General features: G+C 41.3%; 1 protein-coding gene across 1 annotated transcript in view; it reads left to right on the forward strand.

Moving 5' to 3' along the window:
* The window catches only part of LOC118102563 (glucosidase 2 subunit beta), a 111,818-nt gene that overhangs the window by 72,030 nt on the left and 13,821 nt on the right, over positions 1-25,967 (forward strand). Inside the window, exons 11-13 of the mRNA XM_035148839.2 lie at positions 4,611-4,680; positions 6,242-6,331; positions 22,064-22,135. Of these exons, the coding sequence (XP_035004730.1) occupies positions 4,611-4,680; positions 6,242-6,331; positions 22,064-22,135 (232 nt within the window). The remainder of the gene's footprint in view (positions 1-4,610; positions 4,681-6,241; positions 6,332-22,063; positions 22,136-25,967) is intronic.

Below are 25,967 nucleotides of genomic sequence, written 5' to 3' on the forward strand. Positions count from 1 at the left end.
AAAACCTGTAAGGCCTCAGTGTTTGAACTTAAAACACTGTGTGTGTGTGTGTGTGTGTGTGTGTGTGTATGTGTGTGTGTGTGTGTGTGTGTGTGTGTGTGTGTGTGTGTGTGTGTGTGTGTGTGTGTGTGTGTGTGTGTGTGTGTATATACCAATAGTACATCTTACCTCAACTGAAACATTTAACTGTGCCGTTCCTAATTTTCAGTATGTCCTCGCCCGACTGCCGCACTTGTCCTTCAACCATGGTGGATAAAAAAGAGAGTTGCAGGAGAGTGTGGGAGAATGAATACAAACTGAGTCAGTCACACAGCTATGAATTGCACTGATAGTTCAAAACATGATGCTATTTCTGCCAGCTACTGTTATTCACTCACCTCTAATACAATCAGACACTCCAACACAGCGATTATGCAGGGGGCGAGATTGACCTCTTCTCAACTCCCAGCAGCCTGTGCTGCAGACTCAGAGTCATTTGTGAGATCTGGATGGATCAGAAGAGAAACGGAAGGAGACAGAAATGTAGCCCTGTATTCCAGTTAAATGATCTTGGTATACAAGATTTAAATGCAAACACTCCCCCCTCATTGGCTCATGTAAAGTCTGTTTTATTACCTTTTATTCAGTCTATTTTTTTTAACAGCTTCTTTTAAGGCAAAACAGCGTAATTTGCACCTCTGGGCGTTCGTGTTTGCTGACAGCAGGTGGCTGTTAATGCTCTCACCAACCCTGTTGACACTATCTGAAAGTCCCCTTGTTCGTTGTTATAGGCTGCCATAAACATTTCATTACAGGAATCCTCAACCTATATTTTAGCCCTCCCCACTCCTCCCCCTGCAGTCGGAGCAAGTTCGTCATGTTGAGGAGAGAAAAACTGAGGGAAACGGAGGAAACGGAGCCAGAGAGAGTGAGGTGAGGGTGACAGGAAGACTCGGAGGAGCTCAGGCTGAAAATGTTGAAGGCGAGGAGAATGTTAAAGTCAAAATAAAAAGGGAGAAGCGGTGTGATGGGTGGCGTGAATAAAAGAAGTTATGAAGGAAAGTGAATAGGAAGCATCATGGAGACTCCAGCTCTCTGCCGGTCTTTATTTTAAAGACCAGCCTTATGCAGGCAACAAAGGAAACTCCTACATGTGCCTGGTAGTTGACATAATCATGCTGAAGGTGTCTGCGGCTTGTCTGAGGTTCAAGGGTGGCCTCACTGCATTTCTGCTTTTGTTTTGTTGAGCATTGGCCGTGGCGCGCGCTGCATCAAAAAGCCAGGCTTCTTTTCTTAGAGCTGCAGAGAAATTACCTTTCCTATTGATCCACTCGCACGCAAACAGAGCATCTCTGGTCTCTCCGACTCAAGGCATGTATGCACAGGAGACTTCGGGCAGAAGATGACATACACCATACAGTGTATTCCTCCTCTTCTATTTTTGTACACGGCCTCTGTGATTTAACAACCCTCTTGGTAGCGCCTAGTGCTAAAAGCGAAGTACAGTACACTTCCTGAGGAGGAAAATGTCTTCCGCTGGTCAATTTTTCGCTTCAATGTGAAATCATTTGTCCTACATTTCGATGCGAATACCCCTAAAATGCAGATAATAGCCATTTTTTTCCCTATGCATGACATTAAACAATTAAGATGTGCTTGTTAGGTTTTACTTGCAGAAAAAAAAGACGTAGCATATAGAAAACAGGCTCACACAGTCAATTTATGCTCGTTTCCAATCGTGAAGCCATGACATCCATTGACCGTACGACCAATAATCTAATCCTTGCGTTCATTAGACCATAAGCAAGAGGTCTTTTTGGTACACTGTACATCAGCCTCAGGTTATGTCGGCCTGACTGGTGCAGAGAGCATTCGGGAGGCTTTACTCGCCCTGTGTTCCCTGCTCTGGGTACTTCTGCACGCCTGGCTGCTCTCCCCGAGTCTATCTCCTCCCTCCTCAGCTCCCCACTCGCCAACACCACTCTCTCCATATACGACTGGGCTGCTGCAAGGGGTCAAATGTCACCCACTTGGGATTCTGAGTCTCCTTTTGTCATTGCTGAGACTGATGATTGCTCTGTGTGTGTGTGTGTGTGTGTGTGTGTGTGTGTGTGTGTGTGTGTGTGTGTGTGTGTGTGTGTGTGTGTGTGTGTGTGTGTGTGTGTGTGTGTGTGTGTGTGTGTGTGTGTGTGTGTGTGTCAGTGAGAGAGAGAGAAATAGGGCAAGAGAAGGAACCTGATTGTATGGACGAGCTGTGCAGAACATTTTTGTGTGCACGACTGTGATTTTCTGAAAGAGTTTGAGGGGATCAGAGGTGAGTTGGGGACAGATCTTCCCTTCTTGGCACTATAAAAATAGCCATTACAGCATGGAAAATCACAGCTTGCCTCTTGGACACACCACATCTGTACTGGGTTCGGCAAGAAATAGGTGCTGGGGGAATTGTGCACGTGTGTGTGGGGAGGGTATCTTTATGGGCAACCAGCTGAGACCACATGCAAGGAACAGGCTAATTGGTATTCAGGCCAGGGCTGTGACAGCTTCCCACACAGTCCTCACCGCATACACATTCCTTTTCTGTTGCCACGGCGGCGGGCCCCGGCGAGAATTTCCTCGACGACAGAGACGAACCTGTTTCGCTTCCAGAGAACCCAGTAAATCCCCAGGTCCATCAGAGTCCTTGCAGCCTCGCCTCACTTTCTGTTCGCTGCCATCTTTTCCATCTTCAGGTTTTCTGACCCCTTTGTTCGCGTTTCATTCTGCAGTGAGAGACAGTGTTCACTTACAAAATTGCGTTTTTATTGTGAAATGTGAAACATAGCAGATTATCAGCGACTTAATTGGATGTCGCTCTAAATGGGAATGGGCATCTACTTTGCATATTCTTATCTGAGTGTTTTATGATGTTCTATGTAAGGGCTATTTCAAAACATTTTGATGTGACAGATTTCCTCACAGGATTGCATCATCATCCATTTAGATCAATTTGTGGCTTTTGATCAGTGTGCAGCTACTTCTACTTCATTATGAATTCACTCTAAGGTAAATGGAGTGCAATGTGCATTTCAGAAATGGGAGTATATCACGTCAACTAAAGCTTGTAATGCCTTTTTTCTGTTTTACAAAAATATACATGTCATTTCAATGTCATTTGATTATTTTTTATGATTGATTATTTTTCTAATGTCCAAAATCACCCCTAAAAAATCTATTTCAGTTTACATTCATAGATCCATGTCTTCTCCAGACTGCAAAACCTTAACCAGCAGAGTAGCATCTAAAGATTTAGTTTACATATAACAGGAAAAAACGTCAAATCCTCCATTTGGAAAAGTTTTGTTTAGCTCTAGTTTTGCTTCTATGGGTATAACAGGCTTAAAGCTACTCAAATCAATCTTTCTTTCTAAATCAACAAGGATGAAATGACGAGAGTGGAATATTTTCCCCTCAGAGGTTGTTATGAACCAGAGTAGAGCTAGAAGGAGAGTGAATATTAGGATGACATTCATCAAGTGGCTCAAAGCAGAACGTTGCTTTGAGCAAAATGAAAGCTAATGTTACTTTGTATCTGCTGTGTGTAGGTAAACAGCTCTTTATAAGGTAATGGTACGTCAATATTGTATTTGCAGCTAATACCAAAAAAACATAATTACTAATGATGTGGCTGCAAACAACCGTAATCAAACTTATTTTTAATTCATTTTGATATATCATTTCAAGATTATGTTCTTAAATATTATTATTATTACAGGTAACATTATTTTCAGTTTCTGTAGGAGCCTCAATGCAGTTTATGTGATGTTTGATAACCCGAGTACAATAACTGTAAAACACCTAATTACATCTATTGAAAAGGAACTGTATTGTTTACAGTATGTGTTGTTATAGTTCATATTTATAGTAAGCTGTGAAATAATTGTTTTGGTTTCTTCTGCTTTAAATATTTGCCTGAATAGGTTTAATTTCGAGCATTTCGTAAAAAAAAACAAAAAATCTCTTTAATTTGTATTGTTGCAGTACATTACTGTGATTGTGATAACTGTGGTGATTTCATTGCTTGAGAAGTTAAGGCCCTCAGGGGTTGTGGCAGTTTTTCGACCTCTCTCATACTTTCTCTTGCTCGCTACCTCTTTGATATATTTATCTACCAGATGTTTTTTAATGTGAAGTTAACACTCAAGCTTTGTCGAATGGTCCTGTGGATTTTTCAATGTGGATTAAAATGAAGGGTGTCTCCAGCTGAGGCATCATTCATCGGAAACCCACAGTTTCTTTATAGTCACCTGTCACAATTACATGAAAGATGATTGACTCTCTCTTGCTTTCCCTTTGAGTCTGACATCTTGTGACACTATGAACACACTTACATGGAGCTGTGGTCACCCTCGGACTTCTCTTCTCTCAGCCTCTGTTAACACAGTCGTTGGTGTGAAGTCTAATAAGCCTGCGGCCCTTGTGGTTGTTACCGCACCTGGAAATAGCACTTTTTTCTGTTTATGTGCATATTATGTGCTCCTCTCCCAGCTGTAGATGTAACTGCCTATATTAAGAGCCCACTGTTTGGCAACACGCAGCTGCCGAGATGCAACGACTCCACATTGTTAATTCGCCTGACCTTTTGTTTTGTCTAGCTGCAAAGTGGGAGGCTACCAATCTGAAGCAGGTAGAAGAAGCCTATGATACAGTCAACTTGGAAATAAGGTAAGTGAGAGATTACAGAGAAATAGCAGCAGAGGTTATAGCTCTCATTGTCATGTGTCTGCAGCTAAATCCTCACTTTCTGCGGACGGCGTTTGCTTCGCACATTTCTATTGTGAGCAGGATGGCATGGTATGTAACCGGGCCTTAAAATAGACTCCATCCGTCTGTGCTAATGTAGAGAGGAAAGCTGCACAGTAATGAATTTGCACTGTGTGATACACAAGGCTAATTTTAACAAAGAAAAACAAATGCAATTGAGTGCCTACTGTGCTCTGGTGGGTAGGCCCCCTAATTCACAGTCTGCCTGCAAACTATTAAAGCTCCTCCGGCATTTTTAAAGACAGTTTTGGCAAAAAAAATAACACTTATTATTTTATATTCATCGCGAAAAAATGTGACCGGGTTTGGGTGAGAATTCCTGTGACATGCCTTAGCTCCCTCAAGGATGTTTCCACAGAGCTGATAAGTAGCTACAGTGGCCCTTAGGCCCGCAAACTGTTCATTACAGTAGGGAGTAAGGAGAGCCGACCACAGAGATGGCAGTTACCGAAAGGTCAAGAATTTCCCCCCTGAACAAATGCCAGCATGGTGGTGGGGGGGGGAGGAGGAGAAAAAGATCTGGCATGACTTCAGTTGCTCTATTTCTTCATTGTCCACCTTGCTCAGATCGCTCCTGGTCAAATTACTCACTATCATTTATGCGTGTTGGAGCACTAGATATGTTTTTGTCTTCCCTCATGCTCTCCTCAGGCCAAGTCCTTTATCAGTGTGTAGATATTAGTGGGTTAGCATTTCTGTTTTAATACCTTTAGGATCTTATTCCTTCCATTTTCCAGAAAAATTGACTCTCTGCACGAGTGTTACGACCCCTGCCCCGCCGAGAATCACATGCACACAGTTACGCAACTTGCATTTCTTTTCTGACCCCAAATCCTCCCCCTGCGCTGCCCTACCTTATCAACCTCAAGCGAAACAATCACCCTCCCTAAACATTTGTTAACCCCATTAGCAGTTCGGCGTTATGAATATGGAAATTAGGGCCTGCGCGCCGTTAAGAGATGGGGCTCGGTATCCTTATTTGCGATTAGTGAAGAAAAGCAGCCCTCGCCAGCTCAGATAATTGGAGACGCTGAATAGAAATGAGCTTTAAAGGGCCACCTCATCAACACACTATCCAAGAAGTCAGTCGCTGAAAGTATTAAGGAAAATGAAGCTACATCGTCAGCACAGTTAGGAGTCATCCCGGGGTTATTAAAGCCGCTTGTCTGAGATTTACACTCACTGGCCCACATCCAGTTAATTTAAAAACAATTGTCTCTTTCGCGTGAAAAAGAGCATTTGTGTTGTTGTGCTGCAGATTTTTTACTAAAAACCATTATATATGTTCACTTTAGGCTAATTTTTAAACGTTTGCATTATGGTAAATAATATAATTAGCTTAAAACTATTCTGTATACCACTGCCGTGTGTTCTGCTGCAGCTGTTTATATCAAAATCAGTAAAAATCATCTTCCATAATTCAAAAAACTGTGATCTAATACATTTATGTTTGTTTCCACAGTGATCTCCGGAGGAAGCTGGCCATAGACTATGGAACAGATTGGGAGTTTCTGTTTTTGAACAGCCAGTGTTACAAGCTGAGAGTATATGAGTAAGTACTTACATCATTTCCATTATATATACACTTATTTGCTGATTTATATATTTATCTGGCATGTGGAAAATACTTCAAACGTTGCGTTTAAAAACACACTGTCATGATAATAATAAAAAACACTCACTGACAGATGCATTTTCATGGTTTTGACGATTAATCATTGCAGCTTTGTATAGTTATATGTTCTCTCAATAATGGAAATCATGGAAAACAATTACTTGCACAATACCCTTGCTCAGCAGGTGGCCATAAAACTCACTGGATAGAAAAGTAAAAAACGTTTTAAAGATCAGAAACTCTTTTCTGTTAACTGGAGGCTGGAATCCATCTTATTTTGCGCATCTGTACTCAAACAAATTCTATCTGCAGCGACTGTGAACTATCTCGGTTAAGATCCACCATTTAAAGTTGATAATTTGTGAGCTCCAAGTCGCCCTGGAGAAGCCAAGCAGCTAAATCAACTAAATTTAATCAACAGAATGAGCTTCTTTTACTCTCTCCCGTTGCATCCCTATGGCCCCTGCTGGGGAAGAATCTGTTCTCCTCAGGATTGCTTGCCAGCTGGAGCTTTAGAAGCCTGTGGGTGGTTGCAGTTTTGAAAGAAAATTATCTGAGATCTGCTCTGAGATCTGCACTGCAAATACATTTTTCAGACATCCTTGGAATCAGTGGTTTCCCCATGCCATTCCCCACCAGCGTGATTTGTTTGCTTACTTTGCCATTTAGAAATCTGAAAAGGAGAGTTGCAGTGTTTGTACTTAAACCGGAGAAATCCGTTTTTTTTTTTTTTTTATCTGGACAGTATTAGATAAGAACACTGCACATTGGGTGCAAGATGCTTTAATGTGGTGATGTAGGCCTTTTATGATACTGGTACTGTTGCAGAGACACAATTGGAGGAGAACTATACACATTTACAGATTTAGACGTTTGAGATTAAAGATTAAATTTCAAATATCCCTGTTCTCAGGAAAAAGAAACATCCATTGTGTCGCTAATCATGTTATTTTGTTTTGTGTTAATGTTACGTTGTTATTTTTAGCTTATGTTTGGCCTCAACATGTTGTGATTAGTATTAGCATCTCGAAATTTTGTGTTTACTGCAGCCAAATTCTTTATTTGATTTGGTGTTACATGAGCTCATTGGTTAGTTATGACTCTGTCTTTTCTATTGTCACATTAAAAGAGAAACAATGTTGGAAAATACAAACAATTCAGCACAAAGCTTGTTGTAGCCTTCGATTGTAAATTTTTAACCCTATTTACATCTTCTTATTTTACACAAATCAGCCAGAGATCAACTCAAGTAACTTTAGCTTCACTAGTATTATAAATGGCTGTAGCAGCGGCTGAAATGTGAAATAGATATAGGTTTAATCTTGTTCTTATAAGCTGTATCAAGTTGGCTTATTTCTCTCAATCTCACACTCTCAGCCTTTTGCACAGAAACCCATACTGCGCTCTGCTACCTTTCTTCCCCTGGCCTATTGGCATCATACACTCCCTGTTATTTTTCATCCTTCAAATCACTGAAGAGCACAATATCCACTAGTGTCAACTCAGTTGAAGGTCCTTTGACCTACCAGCACCCTCTCAGCTATGTACCAGTCCCCCTCCCTTCCCCCCTTTATTCGTGCTGTTTGCCTTGAACCGTGATCCTGAAAAGACTTGACATTGACAGACACATAAACCAGTGGCTTTCTATAGCACTCCCTCCCATGGCCTCGAGTAGCAAACTAGCAGAGCTACAGTTCCTCTCCAGTAACGGAGCAGAAGCACACGCCTCTCTCTCCTGCTTCTTCATCCTCGTTTGAAACCATCGTACATCCGCCCTCCCCTGTTGAGATCTCTCACGTTTGATTAAATTGCCCCCTCTCTTTTTTTTTTCCTCCTAGAGTGTCGGCCAATATTGGAAAAAACGCCGGGAGCCATAAAAGTTTCCTGGGCTGCCTATCTTTAATATAACTAATAGATGTGCATTATTTAAATGAATGGAATTCAACTGGTGCTGGTGTGGGGCCTGGCAGGGAGAAGATTTCAAATTAAACCAGTTGAGGATCATTTGGTGAGACTGACACGTGTAGAGCAGCTTGGTTTATTAGACGGCCTTAATGGAGCAAGGAAATAGAAGTAGCTGATTGCTTTTCAGGAGATGCACAGGAACTCTGGATTCAGTCCTGTTTGGTCTTATATACTTTGGGCCAAACTTGTTAATCTTGAAAATGCGTTTCATTCCTATCCAAGGGTGTCAGCTGAGATTTCCTCCTTTTGCCTTAGCGAAGGAGAATTCTCTTCTCTGCAGCCCTTTGTTGAGTTGTTTCCTTGCATGTGTCTTGCCTCATGATGGCGTGAATCCCTTCTGAGAGCTGGGGTTTGAAGCTGTCTCTTGTTTGTCCAAGGAAAAATATAATTACTTTGATTTCAAACTTTGAAACAGCCTTTTGCTGCCGAACAGTTTCAAGTGGAAAGATTAACGTGAAGATTAGAACGTTAACGCGGCGTAGTAGCTCTCTCCACACTGCCCTCTCTAAAGACTATAAACAACATGAATAAAAGCTAAGAGTGCAGGGTTGTTTTCGGTGCACTATTATTTATTGACGTGCCTTTTTTACATTACATCAGACTGACGCTCACCTCAAAAATGCTCCCATCAAATATCCATGTATTTCCCCTGAAATGGTCTTTACGGTGCTGCTGCATGCATGGGCTCTTATCACAAGTCGGGAATTTAAAAACGCAGGCTCCTGCCAGTGAATCAGAAATAAGCTTGGCAATTCAGTCAACACAGCCTGGCACAGCATGAAGGAAGACACCCTATAATGAGTTCTCAGAGGCGGAGTCCCTACCTACAGCAGAGTCTAATATTCCTCCTGTGGATTTGTTGACACTCCTCAAAGCAACTTAAATCGAAGGGCCGTGATTTATGCAAGACTGTCAGGTCAGATTGACTCAGCCTCCGCTCTCGTGTCATTAGAAAGTACAGCACTTCAGTGAGTCATGCCCGCCACTGTGGTTCAGCTCTGACAGAGAGGGGAGAAGGATAACGCAGCACAAGTGACACTTCCAACTGTCTGCGGAACATCACATGGCCTTAACAGTGCACTGGGTCTTCTAGGGAAGAAAGAGACTCCATCAGGATGGCCTAGAGGGAGCTGTTTCAAATTGGATACAAACCAAGGCGGGTGGTGTGGAGTCCTCGATGTGTCTGTTGACTGCCGTGAGAGCAACATGGAAATGAAGAGCCCTATACGTGGTGGATTTCATAACAGCTGCGCCATAAATAATATCTTGTTGCAAATAAGGGGTGACAGGAACCATTGGAAACTCAACACTAAGTCATTTGCTGTGCGTGGATGGCAAGTGTTTGTCAGAAAAGGAAACATTTCAGTGAACCTCTCGCTGGGAAATAAGGTTATTAAGAGCATCTGCCAGCAAATTAAAATCGTATTGAAAGAAGAAATGTTAATACAGTAATTTAATATACCCACCCTCAACATATAAAGAGGCCTTTTGCTATTGGAAATTGATGTAATGCCAAAAGGCAAAGGAGACAAACAGCTAACAACGTACAAATGCACACAAATGAAATGAAAACCTTGTTTGTCCTGGTTTATCAAAGGCCCAGAAAGGCAGAAGGTCTGGTTAACCGTAAATTGACTAAAATAAGTGGTGGTGCTTTGGTAGCTGCTTATGCAGGTCCGTGCCTCGGAGCATGAGCACTTTGTCACAGCCAGTGGCTTTCAAATTATGATAGATGTGGCACAGACACTGTTGTTAAATTAAAGCATGAAATTTAACATTGCTCTTAATGAGCTGCTCATGCAGTTAATTAACTTCAAAAGGTCACATTTGGTCATTCGTCAATAACAGAGGGGGCAGAGAGATGACACGAGTCTGCTTTAAAACATTATGCGTTATGTCGTGTCAAGGAAGATCTGATCTTGTTCATAAAGCAAAGCTGGCAATATTCTGTAATATTGTTATTAACATCAAATTCAATGTAAAGACCAAAACCAACATGTTCGTCCATCTCAATATTCTCTGACATAATCAATTTATCTTTAAATAGACATAACAAATTCCTGTATTTCCTACAGCTGCTGGCCACGATATTTTACATTTACAGGTATAAATAAAGCATTTGTTGGGACAATTTTTTACTGAGGGATTTGGATCTGCGAGCAAATATTTACGGCGGTAGGACTCAAAATAAACATGACAAGAATATCTATGGCACAGAGAAGGAAGCTATATCAGGCATTTGAGTACACAGATAATACTTGCTAGTAGAATCACTCATATATAAACAGTCCCCTTTAACATCCTTTTAAAGCTCATTTTTTGTTAATTGTGAATAATAATTTTACTTTCTAAAGAAAGACATTTTAAAAATTAAAAATATAAATTTTGTCTTGACTGTGACAAGACAGAAAAAGCAATAAACCACATGCCAAATTTTCTTTTCCCCCTATTGGTCACGCTCCAAAAAGGCCTTTTTGCCTTTGATATTGTCTACCTGTACCTATACTCCGGACCCCAGTTTTGCTTTTCATCAGAAATGTTTAAAAACTAGTGCAGCATTTATTTGTAAAGCTTATTCTATTATGCATTTGGTCTGGAAAGGATTGGGTCCTCCTTATGTTTTTTTTGAATCGCTGCCTCCCTCATCTAATTGTGATTCAACAAAGCCATTGGCTGTCAAGATGCTGGTTGCTTCCTGTAAGCAACTGAACTCTTGGGGACCGTGCCCAGATATCAGCAGGGGTGACCATCTGAAGTAGCAGGAGTTTTTCCGTTGGCCCGGTAGACCAGTGGGCTGGCAGTGAGCGCACGTGTGCCTGGTGGGGGTCATAAAATCATCATCTCTCATCAGTCTCTGTTATCCTGCCAGCTTCACGGCCAGAGAAATGGGCAGAGTATCTGTGTGTTGGTTGTGCTGAAACACAACTTTTCATATCTTGTTTAGAGCAGCTTGTCACAGCGCACCGGGACTTCCTGTGTCTTAGTCACAATGAGGTGAATTAGAGCCAAGTTCATCATCTTTATTTTTGTCGTTGGTGTCCTACTTTGGTGAGTATTATGGCAGCTTAAGATAAAATTTCAATTGCACGCTGTTGCGCAGTCATTGTGCTTTAGTGGAAAAGTACATCACTTTCCAAAACACCGAACCAAGCCACCAAAACATGAGCTTCAATCTCAATTTCCTCTGCATGGAAGAAACCATGAACCAACAGTGGAGTCTGCATGTGTTATATCTGCCTGGGTCGGCTGGGCCCAGCTGACAGGTACCTACAACAGTGACAACAAAAGTTTTTTTTTATCTAGGCTTTTCTGTTTGTGTGCAGTAAACTGTAAGGACTTGTCTTCCTGTCAGTTTACATAAGCAAATACCAAATATCCAATGAGCTCTCAGACTTGTAAATATCCTGCTGTCGCCATGTGTGTTGCTGCTGCGGATAGCAAGCCGTCAGTGTGCAAAAGACTGACAGCAATATCTATACCTGCAGAACGCAACTGCTCTTTCTCTGAATTTGAAGCGCTGCAGCCCTTGAAAATGATGAGTGTAATTTTACATTAGATATATCAGGAGAATATTTTATGATGCATTGAAAAACAAACAAAAAAGGTTTGAATGTCAACATAAATTGTCCTGCAATGTTGGATATGCTGACAGAAGACAAGTATATCGTCTGTCTCTTACTAAATGCACAAATTATCAACAGCTGAATGCAACTGAGGGATACATGCAGTTTTTATAATAATAATAATACATGCTGCATAAAATACAGTACAATACAGTTTACTCTGCACTCTGTCCATTTCCTATTTGTATGTACTGAAGGGTGTGTGGTTACATTAGCAAAGCTGTGGAAATGGGACCAAGACTTTAAGTGTGTTTGGCCCACTTTGTATTTCGAGGAGTGGCGATGCTAGGGTCTAAATTGGAGCAAATTATTAAAATGATTCCCTCCCATTCATTTTTAAAAAAAAAGTAAAACACTAAATGAGAGTGATATTTAACAGCCAGAGGAACCACATCTCAGCTCCTCGCACTGAGAGAGAGAGGTATGTCTGTGGGTCTGTTTCCCAGAACTTCATCTGATCATCTGACATTTGAAAGGGAGTAATTTTCAAACGGTTCATTTACATCCTGCTACTAAGTCGTACTTAGGAATACAAATTGACATTCTAATGGTTTTATCTCACCACCTTGAGACCAGAGGGGATGATGCACGTATGAATTGATGAAACCTGTATAAACACAGTTCTTTGCATCTAGTCATTGTTGAAATAGATGAAACAGTCCAGAATAAAGGGACTTTGCATTGTTATAATTTTGTTAAACTATTTCTAAGGTCAAAACATCAGTTGCTCATCCCCACAAGATTATAACTCATATGTAGTTGCGATGCTAATGTATGCACATAGCCAACAGTTTATGGACATGCACACCCTTCCTCATCAGATGTCGTCACTTTTCACCCCCATTTGTTTGCTTGTCAACAGGGTTACACAATAACATCTGAACTGATTTCCATGAAGTTTGGCCCAAAATGGGGACATAAGATGTTGGGGCGAGTCCAGACAAAGGGACGATTCCAGGAATTTCTATATTTAGGGGTCTGATATCTATGAGTGTGTGCAATTTGGTAACAGTAAAAAATCCATTCTTTCTTTTGCATCCTGACAGTTGTCTTATTAATTACGTGAACGGTGAAAGCTGCACCTGCGTCCTGTTGTTATTTTAGCGCGTCTCTTGCCCTCGTTGTGCAAAGAGACTTTCTTTTTTAGAAACCGAGCTGTAGTCTCTCGTGAGCAGAGGGTTTCACAGTGATTCTCAAAAGTCTCCGAGCCTCTGATTGTTGGTTCAGCTTTTCTCTTTTCACTTTTAATGTGTCAACTCTCATTATCACCTTAAGTCATGTTGTTGATTTCCTAACACTTTTTCGTGTTAGGAGCCGTTTTCTTCACCATCTTTGAGGAGGAAAAGTGTAAAATATTATTTTCAGCCAGCTTGCTCCACACCTACATTGCCTCCTTTACATTTTGTTATATATTGTTGTTCATCACGTTACAGGAAAGGTCCCTTTAGAATAGTAAGTCTGGTGATAATTTCTCTGTCAGTTCCATCACAGTGTAGATTGTCTGAAAAGTTTCTTTAGAGTCATGTAGCAGTGACTCAGAAAACTAATGTCGTAGTAGGTATTAACATGACAATATGATCTAATTTCACTGTATTGTTAATCTCTTTAGATATGGGAGATTAGTCTAACCCTATGTAACAAATATAAAATACTTTAAATGATTCCACAATTCACTTCAGTGCATTTTCAGGAGATTTTAAAGACCCAATACCGAGCAGCTGCCGCCTTAGCTCCTATCAAATCTTCCACATGCCTCAGCCTTCACCTATTTTGAGGAGAGAATAGCAGCAATAATAATGTAATATCTTGAGAGATGGCAGGGAGAATGTAGCTTTCAATGATCTGCCAGAGGCTCATGGCCCTTAGTGATGGCTCTAAAAGCTAAATTGGCTTCAAGTTTGCCTTGTTTTGTTTCCCATCTTTTGCATATAAATGGAGGCATCTATTGAGGGAGAGAAGCTCTTTCTGTCTGTGTTGTTGTTGTTGTTGTTGTTGTTTTTTCTATCCCTGGGTACTTTACGTGGGAAAGAAGTCTCTGCTCCACGAGCACCATCTCTCTTTCTGTTGTTTCACAGAAGCGAAGAATGATGAGATAAGAAATAAAAAACAAATATCTATATATTTGTATCAACCCTGTGCATAGACTCTTAGCTTTGCATTAAGAATTTCAAGGGCAGAAATAAGATGAGCTGTCAAGAAAGTAAACTTGAATCAGACTCGTAGTAAAAACACTGTGCAGCACTCGGATCAGATTTGTGGGTTGCCATGTGGAAAATGAGGGTAAACTGAGAATTTCTATTCTGAAACTGCCTCTGTGAGTATGAACTGATACTGGATCTTTGGGCTGGAATTGCAGTGACCCAACCTCACAGGGATCGTGATGGAAATTTAAATAGCCCACTTAATATTAGTTATAACACTGGAATCTGATTCCATAATTGCACTAGTGGCCTGATGAGCTGACTATTCAGATTTTACGAGCACTAAAAAGTTAAGGTTTAATCACGGCTGAACTTTAATACTTTTACTGTCGGAGGAAAGATCCCGACGCTGCAGAACTTTTTCACCATAAAGACATAAATAAAAGTACCAGGCACCCACCTTCATCTCCTATAGTTTCTCTCATATTGATGCACTCCTCTAAACGCACATTTATTCTTAGCACGCATAGATGCTCCTCTAATTTTCTGCATTTATATTGATTCACTGTAAAAGAAGAAAATATTGTTGCAGCTTAACAATAAACTGGTGGAGGCAGTAGGAAGAGAAACAGCACCAAGCACAATGAAATACTGTGTTGTAACATTACCAGCTCTGCATTTTTGTAAGTTTGAAAAGTCACATCATCAGCACTTATCCAAGTTTAGTCCAGGGAATGTCCCCTTTTCCAGGTGCCACTTTCATTCTTATCCACCGTGTTAAAAGAGGGTACACACTGTGCAGGGCAGGTTTCACTGCGAGGGCTATAATCCAGAGTATAGGTGTTTGTTTTCTGTTTGGTGGTTCTGAATGCATGAGAAAAAGCCACAAAGTTGTGTCAGGACATTTTTACTGGAGTTTGCCTCTCACATACACTATATGGACAAAAGTATTGGGACACACCTCGTCTGTACGTTGATGTGTAGGTGTCCCAATACCTTTGTCCATATAGTGAATGAAGAACACAGCAGGAGATTGTCAGGGTCAGACGCATTCACAGTAACAGGCAAATCTCCGGTTTGCAGAAATCACATATTTTGCTTGTTTGTCAAGTCATCAACACGCCCACTTGCTCACTGTGAATTTTTCGGATATATTCTTGCTGTATTCTCACATGGTCTCACTCGGATATTGATGTGGATGTTTCTATTCTCGCATACAGGCGCTCTATAAAATTTCCGGAGCTATTGGCTATAACAAGCAGCTTTATTGAGATACACAGAAGAGATACAGCTGTATGACGACCTGCTCTAACCCGTCTGCAGGGTGCAGTCGCAGCTGTAAACCACACTTAAGCAAGGTGTCGAGGTAAAGCTTAAATCTGGATCTGCTGATTAAAGAGGCGCTAGACAACCCCGCTGCTTTTACTAACAAATCAGATGTTATAAAAAAACACACACACACACATTAGATGTCTCCACCTATCAAGATGTGTGATTCTGTCTTAACAGTCAATAATGATTCTAAAAATTATTTTTCACAACAACTCTTGATAGTCAGAAAAAAGCTTCTAGTTACTTTAGGGCTACTGGATGTTCACAGTGAATAAATATACCAGTGGCATGCTGTGACTTTTACAAACACACACATACACACAACCTGCGCCTTCCCCAACGAATCACAATCTCAATGTGTGATTCAGCTGTTTACTACACCAACTGCACTAAAACATACTGGTTTGTGTTGTTGTGCTGCATCTTGCCGCCTGAACATCTTCACTTTTCTCCGATCCCTCCCCACTGAAGCATTAAAATTACTGCTTTGAACTGACAGTAGACATATCTAATTTGCAGCGTGGAGGAAAACATTGAAAGACTCGCTCCTATGGTAATCTTCAAAATGTTTACCAGTCACTGACAATGACGCACTGTTGTTCTGTCCAGCCCCTGTCTTCTCCTGACTTTCTGTGGACTTTATACTAATCTACACTAAGCCCTGAATTTTAAAGGAGATTTATACTTGATATCACTGTCTAGCTAATAGTTGACAATATCATCGTAATGACAATTCACCTGCGCTACCTTTTTCTAGTTGGTTGCCAGTAAGGCAAAAACAAAAGAGTCACATTTTCCTCCCCAAATGATCAACAGTTGAATTAAATTTAAAGTCCATTTAATTAGGATCATATTTGTACATTTTTCTGCCTCTAGTAAAACATCCTTTGTTTCTCTGTAAATGTGACTGTTATGAGCGTTTGGTTGTAAACACCTTGCGCGTTGCATGAGAAAGGTACTAAAGCAATTACATTTTCTATTATTTTTATCTCACACAATTACTCGGCTCAAACGAACGGGAAGTTTTGTTTTCTTGTTTTTGTGACACTTTGTTTCCATGGTGTATTTCAGCCAGACCTTGTCTGCCCTGTGTATTTTCCAACCTAAATACAATATTATCTTGCTTCACTTGTTGATTAAATTCGTTAAAAATGTAGGTAAGGATTTTCCTTTCTTATTTAAAGACAGCAAAATAATTTAAATCTTGAAATATTGTGACCAACATGGAGACGAATATAAAACCTGTTATGCATTGTTGACTATCTTGTTGAATTTCTTCTGCTAGATGTTTGACCCGAGGTTGCGCCGCTACGCCGTCAACATAAAGTGCTGCTTTTCTATAAAGTTGTGAAAGTTATTATTAAAGTGCTGCTAAACAGTTAACCGCGTCACTGTATATTTCCGAGGCACCTTTGACCTCTGACATGCCAGCCGAGTGTACCCAGTATTACATGTAAACCAATTAGCTAGTGTTGACGTTGCTGGAGTTTGCAGTGTCACCCTCAGTGAACTCCACCCACGCCGTCACATAACAGTCTAGTGGGAGAAGGGCTTAATTGCTCCCTCTCTCTCTCTCCGTCTCCCTCTCTTGACTCGATCTCAGTGGACTTACGAATAAATATGCTTATCCTGCGTTAACACTAGTCTGGCGATTGTGTCGGAGCCGTAATTAACAACGAATCGTTAAAGGTTAGCTCTGCTCTACAACAATGTGGGTCTTATTTTCACATGGTTGGTGATCGTCCTGATCTGTAATTATTGCAATCACCGAACGTAAATATGTCACTAAAAATACGTTATCCCGTTATCCATAATTATAATTTTAAGGTCCGCAAAGCCATGAAAACACCTTAATTTATAACTCTTTAGTGTTTATAAGCAGGAGGTTTAAACTTAAATGTGTTTTGATTTTAAGCTTTTTCTCAATTTATTTGTCACTCCGTCACGAAGCATCTGTGAGAGACTATATGAACAGTTCATGACAATTTAACAATATATCGCAATTGTAATTATATGTATGTAAGTGTTTATTATGGTCACTTATTATATTTACCGTAGGTATTTGTAAACACCTCCTCTTCTTGCTATATGACAAGGCAGCATGATTGAAAGGTCGTTATGTTCTGACTAAGAAACGCTTCATTCGTGTTTAAGAATAACTATGATGAGAACTTTGCTGTGTTATTAGACATACAGTATCTCCTGATGCACTTCTGATGTCACAGAAATTTGTTATATATGTTCACAAATATGTTAATAATAAGTTAAAGATGTCCTCGTATCTACTTTCAGCTTCATAGTGGGGGTCAACTTTGACCTTTAGACACCCTCGTCCAGGCGACCCAACCAGAAGTGATAATTTCCCAGCCTCCTGTCTCAGCACTGCATTGTCTTCAGGGAACCCATGTTATCAAGGGTACACCCTCATCTTCTTGGGCTCTACCTTCAGTACTTGGTCTTTAATCTGGCCTCCCACAAGTGCTAAATTTGTGTTTTTGTGTATTAAATTAAATCCACTCAACTTAAATTCCGATTTGATATTAGTTTTGCTCCAGATACATCAGCAGTGAACTAAGCCTGCAGTCCGATCCCGTGAAGCAAGAAACACTGCCTGAGGGGCCTGGTTGCATCTAAGATATTTATTCTCTAACTGTGTACCTTCTGGCTCCAGAACACCTGCCGAAGATTGACACAGTGCTACCAACTTATTATGGCTGGTGTCAGAGCTGCATTGTCAGATGGTGACTGATCAAGTGTGGGGGAGGGGAAGAGATGCAGTGTGGAGTTCACGAGACAAAATGGGAAAAATCATTGTCCTCGATTTTTGAATTTCTGCTCACCACAGTTTTCTAGTTATTCTCAAAGGCTTAATCAGTGACCCAGCAGGTTTTATCTTGTTATTTTCTTTCTTATCCGTTGTATCTGCCGTCCTCCGTCATATTTGCGGCTTGTTCAGTGGGTGATTCATGCGCACAGCGTCACTATCAGTGCAATCTTATTCACTCCCACTCATTTGCGCACTTCTATTCTTTCTGTCATCGCCTTTCTTCTGACTTTGTCTTTGTTTTCTTACCTTTATATTTACACCCCTGTCAGTCCTTTCTCCTCCAAATCTTTGTCCTTGTCCTTCAGTGGATATTACCCCCTTCTTGTCACACCGTGCTCATCTGCTAAGGATAGCCGAGGAGGATAATTCGTGTAAATGTACGTGTTTGCTCTTGCTGCCGTGTCCTAATTATGTAACCAAGGCGGCAGAATTGTACGGGTCTGTATCAGAGAAAGTAAAAGCTAATCAACCTGCAACTCTGCATTTCCAGTCACTCCTAACTTTTTTTTTTTTAACCCCTAGCGACATTTTCGGTTTGGCCTTGCCTGCTTTTGTTTCCTCGCAAGCTGCCACACTGAGGCGAGCACCCAAGGTCAGATCACAGTGCCCCTGCACACAAATAGCCCAGCTTTGTTTGTGTGTGTGTGTGTGTGTGTGAGGGCTGGAGTGTCAGCAAAAGTGGGCAGGGATGGATGGTTATGCCTTAAGGGTAAGAGGGTGATAGAGAGGGGGAGAACGGTGCAGACATACAGGGGTACTCCCTTATGGGACCCAGTTGATTGCTTTTTCACTGTGTTACCCCTTTTCCTCCCCCCCCCCCTCCTCTGCTCAGTATACCTCCGTCTTTCAGGTTCCATCTGTTTCTGGGCTCAGATGAGGATGATTGTTGTTGCTGCGGCACCTTCAAGCTTAATGAATCGAGTGTCTTATATAACAAACAATAACGGAAGTGTCCAAAGGGAATTCAAATGTATCGGTCATTTGTTTAGAATGGGAGGCTGTTTGGCTAATATCACATTGTGTTGTCGATTGTGCTTTTAATGTTCAGACATTGTTGTACATGTTAAAATTTAGGAACTAAAAACACCAGAGTTTCAGATTCTATTTCAAACACCATGCAGCAGTGGTAGGTTCTTTCAGGTCCTTCGTGTGTGGGTGTCCTGCTAACTTGTCATATAACTCTGTAGCTGAACGAGGGTGTCAAGGCCAGCTGTGAATAAACCTTTAACTAACTCTTAGCGCTTCTTCTTCAGAGGCGAAATAGACTCCACAGCCAAGCTAGCGGCCCTGTCAGGCTGTACTTAGGCACAGTGTTGGTTTGTTGATGGAGATGGATGAAAGGTCATGGGATCTCTAACGTATTTACAAATCATCCTGAGGGGAGCATGAGGGCCTGCATCAAAAATTCAAGGCGATCCATTTAATAGTTGGTGAGGTATTTGAGTCTTGATTAAGTGCCGGGCTAACCCAATTGACAGAAATATAGCAGCCCTGTAGGAACCTTGCTGCACTGAGTCTTATTCCCTGTAGGGGGCAAAGGATTCTCATAGCAGACATATCACATTAGTAAAGCAGTTTTGAATAATAAAATGAATAATGGCTGAATTCCATTTAGCTGCTTTATTTTCAGGGTTCTGTTCATGTTTATACACCAATATTTTCGATATTAACCCGATTAAGACTATAGTCTGAGTAAGACACTGCCGTGTAAACACCATTTTCTGATGAGGACATGCGTATGTCTGAAGTTTCGACATACAGCAAAAAGACAACTGCTCGACATAGGGTTAAAAATGTAGTTGGGCATAATGTTGAGTCATCAGACTATTCTCTGCACAATGCAAATATGAATGGACCTTTCTATTAGCCACTTGTTTAAACATCATAATCAAAATGTCTTATCCACAATAATGTCAACAGTCGGAATATGGCTGTCCATGTAAACGCAGTCTCTGTCAAACTGTCATGTCTTATTTTGACCCTTGAATAGAACGGAGGCCTCTCTAATGTTATCAGGAATACCAGTGCTTTTCCTACGATGACAAGTCAAACTGTCTGCTGAGAAGAAGGCCTGTAGGCTTAGTCATGGTGAGACACATTAAATTCAACTGCTGCTCCTCTACTGCTTACTCTGCAGTCAAAAGAGATGCTTCTGTTATTTCCCCCCCCCCCTCATATCTGGCAAATGGGGGAAGGGGCATCCTCGTTGAAAACATGCAGACGGATAAATGCCTAAATGAAAGTCTTTGAGATGAGAGGCATTTTAATACGATCCGCAAACAAGGGCATGAGCAAACGAAGTCAGTCAGCCAGTCGCTTAATTCTCTCCCACTATCTAACCCGTTCTCAGATTTTCTTCATCATTTGCTTTCATCTTGCTTTTCTCTGCTTTTGATCCCCCAAATTCCTCCCAAACCACATCGATTCACACTACAGCCATTTCTTTCGCTCCACCCTGCACTTTCTCGTCCCGTTCTCTTTCTCGCCCTCGTTGTGGTTGTCTGGGCATCCTCAGCTCTTTTATAGCCGTCAGTGTAATGGTGCGAATGTCAAGGAAAAAGCCCGGCTGCCTTTTCCACCTGTCGCTTTCACCACAAAGGCCTTTGATCAGTTTGTTACCGGAGCTAGTGATCCTGCCTCTACGCTCCACCGCTATATCCCCAGCAAGTACATTAGTGATGGTCTCTGCTAATTGCTAACTCCTCTGTGCAACTCTTTGCCGTGGTTGAGGAGCTGTGGGTGGCAGTGGTGGTAACTGGTAGATCTTTGTCGATCTTCTGTCCCGATGAGTAGCTACTGAGGCTGAAGTCTCACTGTTCGGTAAAACACTGCTCTGGTACTTATGTGTCCTCTATACTCTGCTTGTCTGCAATGCAAGTTTTGTTTTTCAGGGAGCACAACAGACAGTGGACCCTATAACTCAGATATTGATATTTTAGAGTTCAATAAAAGCAATTACAAAAACATTTTTGTAAACCTGTATTTTAGATTTTTTGGCAGTTTTGAGGAGCAAAAAAATACACAGATTGTGAAGTTGTTCCAATATTTGTTCTTGATACATCCACATACAGAGCGACACTCACAATTCAAACTCGTTTTAGCTCTGATTGGGTCCCCACCAACTCCTGAGGGAAATATGTCTATTTCCTCTATGCTAACCACCTAGCTGCCAGCTTTGTCTGTATGTTGTTTGGTGTTGGGACAGAAATCATACTTCCAGCTTAAAGTGATCTTCAAAAGAGCAGTGAGAATTAACTTGCAGGCAGTAAAACCAAAACAAGAAGCTGAAAAACACTGAAGAGGGGGAGTGTTGATTCTGTGACACATTTCACATTACATCTAATCTATGTTGAATCTAAAACTATTGCATAAAACAGCTTTAATGTAAATGCATAGCATAACATTTTTGATAAAGATCCGCCTAATGATGATATTAAAGAATTAAGAGTCAGATATATACTGAGCTTGACATTTTACAATTGGAAAACAGACAGTGTTCCCGAGTGGAAAATTAAACTGTTTCTTAATTAGTCAAACATCTTTGTCATTTCTCTAGTTGAATTTTGTTACGTACTTTCCAGCTGAAAAATACCCGAATTAAACTATTCTTTGATAAACTTAAACTAAAAACAATCATTTTGGGCAGTGTGATGCAGTCAAGCTTTGTTTTTTTGGGTTGAAAGAGCAAGAAAACAATCCTGAGAAGGAAAAGTGTAGTTAAACAACCCAACCCATAAAATCTTTTTTTCATTGTTGGCATTTCTTCTTTTCTCCTCTGCAGGTACACTTACACTCTGTGCCCATTCAATCAAGTCACACAAGAGGACACCGCAGGAACAGAGGTCTCATTAGGGTAAGTACCTCAATCACCTGCACAGATAAAATGTCCAACAATGACCAGTCACTGCAGGTCAGGGACAGTGGAGATATACGAAAGCATTAACCAGGACTGGATGTTAACAGTACAATGTCTGAGGGACATTTTTAGCAAAGAGCTGAATACTGTGTTGCAAAAAAAACATTTTCACTTTTAATATAAAGCCAGAAAAACTGTTTTCCTAAGGCAGCTTTATGGAGGACAAAAAAACACTGTCTCGTCCTTGGTCTCTCATCACCTAATAAAGCCAGAAAAACCTTCTTCATTTCTTATTTACACCACAGATAAATTTACTCAAAAAACATTCTTCATTTAGTGAATGGCCATGAAACAATTCCCACCGCTGCCCTCCCGTGAAAGCTCTTTAATCATTGTTACAGTGCTCATGTGAAGTTACCCTAAAACCAATATTTGAGCTATTGATTTTTTTTTATTGTTATTCAATCTGTGTTAGGCTTCATATGACCTTTGATCAATCGCTAACAGATGTCTATTATAGTTTTAATACCTTTTGATCAATGACAAACAGGGGGCGAGTTTCATATACTTCTGGGGTTATATTTCCTCAGCCCCAAAGGGTTTCAATTTCATCTCACGGATTATGCCCTGGCCTTTTACCAGCCCCGTGGGATTGACTGTGTCGACTGACGGACATCGGGGTGTATCAGAATGCCTGTGTGATAAGAGAAATGCCATTCAGTACCCATAGACATGCACCCTTAGATGTCAGAAGACGTGTTCATATTTTCCTCACTCCTCCCTTCCCGGGAGTGTCAGTATACTGATTGTATGTGATGTTGCTCAAAGGGAAACACAACCTTCATTGAAACAGTAACTTTCTTGGTCAAACATGTCATCTTGATTCCTTTTTTTTCCCAGACTTGATTGAGTTTGAAACAGGGGTTGTCATTTAGTGGCTGAGCTTTACGTCTCTACTCACGCCACACCACCTTTCACCCCTCCCCCCGTCTCTTTGTAACATCTCTGTCAAACAGACGGAAGAAAAGAACGTATACATCACACTCGTTTTCCTTGTTTTTCACTTCTTTGAATTTTTGATTTGAGGTGATAATTACGGGATGTCACCTCCCTGTCCTGTTCCACTCTCTCATTAGCCTTAACCGTCAGCCATCCGACACTTTTATAGGGTGCAATTATGGAAACGCGATTCCATCGACATTGACACCCTCCAGGAAAAAAAAAAAGCTTTTATCATCCGCCGCAGCTCCACCCAAAAGAGGACGACTCAATTGCGGAGCTGCTTCGGTTGTGGCGGGCGGATATAAGCTAATGACTTGTTTTGCGAACAGACAATGTAAAAGCCCAGATGACCACAGAAAATGTCAACAACAACAAGTGTCAAAACATTTTGAGTCATTTAAGATGCCATTAGGCTTCCCTTTTCTATTGGCGGCTGTAGTTAGACGTTAAGTGTGATTCATTTGCCGTTGTCCCTCCCAGCATTTATAGTTTTTTCCTTTCAGATGGCAAATTAATTGGAAATCTAAAGCAGGGCTGTGTTGTCTCTTTTGCATCGCCACCTCCCACACTACCCACTCGCTTTTGGAGCGGAAAGTGCGATGCTTCACCATGTTTTTAGCGCAGGAAAAGAGGCAGAACAGAATGCTAGCTGTGAGTAATGTGACCCCGGAGCTTCTGTGTGCCTGTCACTCATGATGGTATGGAAGGGCAGAGGGACCAAACGCAACCAGTGGTCAAACACGTCTCTAACTAATGTGAGTCGGTTGCTCTGTTTGCAACAAAAATCGCTGCCAAATGAGACTCGAGGGAAAGATTATTTCAAATGTGTATTTATATGTACAGCATTTTATGATGGACGTCACTGAATATAAGAGACAGGCATCATCTCCTTCCCTCCCTCAGAAAGAATAGTTTGGTCAGAGTAATGCTAGTTCGATTCTTTACTTGTTTTATCACTCGCAAACACAAACACCTGATTGGTATTTTCTGGGTGTAGTCAGGCGGTGCGGCACTATATGATGTACTATACTGTTTCCAGAGAGTATACGTGGAATGGTTTTGGGGAAGGAGGGGTAGGGGAGGTACATGAATCATAGCTCGCACGCTGGGAATAAAGTTCATTTTTTATCCAGACAGACCATCAGTCAGCCCTCGCAGGATATGGCTGGGCCTCCTGATATCAATCTGCATGGAGGCATCCTCCTTCTCCCCAGAGGGGGTGAGGGGGGAGTGCTTTGATTTAAACGGCAGCATTTATCACACCTGCTCCGGCTTCCTAAAGGACAACCATGTGAGAAAGAGAGAAAAAAGGGTGGGGTGGGGGAGGAGAGAAGGAGAAACGGCATTAACATGTGTGGCCCGTCAATGGAAGTGCGAAGCTGGAACTGTGACTATCAGGGCAATGACATCGCTAATGCTCCCTTGTACCATTTGCTCTAATTTGTATTAGTTATGTTACGTTTCTGCTGTGTTAAATGGATGGTGTTGCTGCTGAATTCTGATTATGGCTCATGGCCACCACTCAGTTTGTGAAGTGCGTCAAGGCTCATAAAAGTTGAAATTGTTCCCTGAGCCCTAACCTTCCTTCATGCTTGGTTTTGCAGCATAGTTGGCACTAGACCATTAACTATACAAATGTTCTTAAGGAACAATAAATCAGCCTGGGAACATTCTTTAGTAGCCGCTTGCTCTTATAGTGTGGCCACACACAGAGCCATAAAGATTTCATAAGGCACAGCAGTCATGCTGTATGCTCCCAATTATCTGTAAATGTAGATATTATACAACTCATATTCACCCCTTGAATTCCAATGTCTCCGTTTTCCATTTCGCTTTTTCTGCCTTTCGGTCTCAGCAGCTCAACCGCTTCCTGAAATGGCCATTGTAACAATAACATCAGCAACGATAATGATAACAGAGTAGGAGAAAATGCTTGCATTGCGACAAACACCATCCCGCTCTGACAGCGTCGTCCATCTTCATAATGTCCACACCCCCACCCGCGCCAGACACGCTGGGTACAATGACAGGACAGCAAACACGAGCTTTTTAAAAATGCAGACAATCTGAAAAGACAAACAAATACACACATGCATAAATCCGTAATGTGCAGCCGCAGTACAGGGTGGGTGCTGCTGTACCAGCTAGTGCTTATACGAGCTTAAAAAGAAGGAAACTATTGACTTTACGCCCTGATGGAGGAGGAAACAACACACACACACACACACACACACACACACACACACACACACACACACACACACACACACACAGCATACTGTACATACAAACAGAACATTGATCACCCTTTGTCACCAGTGTGCCACATTCATTTCCCACCAGCCTCCGTGTTATTGACGTGTTGCTCGACAAATATCACCACTGAAGTGTGAGCTGCTATCAGTGATAGTAAATAATGACGTATTGAAGGATGTGCAGCGCCGGGTGTCACAGGTTTCGATTTCGACCCGATGGTCAGTTCTGAGGCTGCAGTTTGTTGTGGCGTTGAGCGTGTGATCGTATTGATGACCGCCCCCATTCCTAATTACACAATAATGTAATTTACAAGTAATGCATCAGCAGCTCAGGCAGCAGATGTCTAGTGTCTTTGTACGTTGCCTTAAACAACTCAAAGGGATAAGAGAGACAACTGGGAAAAATTCTTCTTCTGAAGCTAGATCCATGGGGTTAGCATGAAGATTTTTTTTAAAGTGTGATAAGAACTACCTAAAATGACAACAAACTTTAAGAAAAAACAATTTAGACATATCCTTTTTAGTTTGAACAAAGTCTCATTCACTAGGCGGCATTTATGATCTATACTGCA

The sequence above is a fragment of the Hippoglossus stenolepis genome, chromosome 23, assembly GCF_022539355.2.
Source record: "Hippoglossus stenolepis isolate QCI-W04-F060 chromosome 23, HSTE1.2, whole genome shotgun sequence".
Taxonomy (NCBI): domain Eukaryota; kingdom Metazoa; phylum Chordata; class Actinopteri; order Pleuronectiformes; family Pleuronectidae; genus Hippoglossus; species Hippoglossus stenolepis.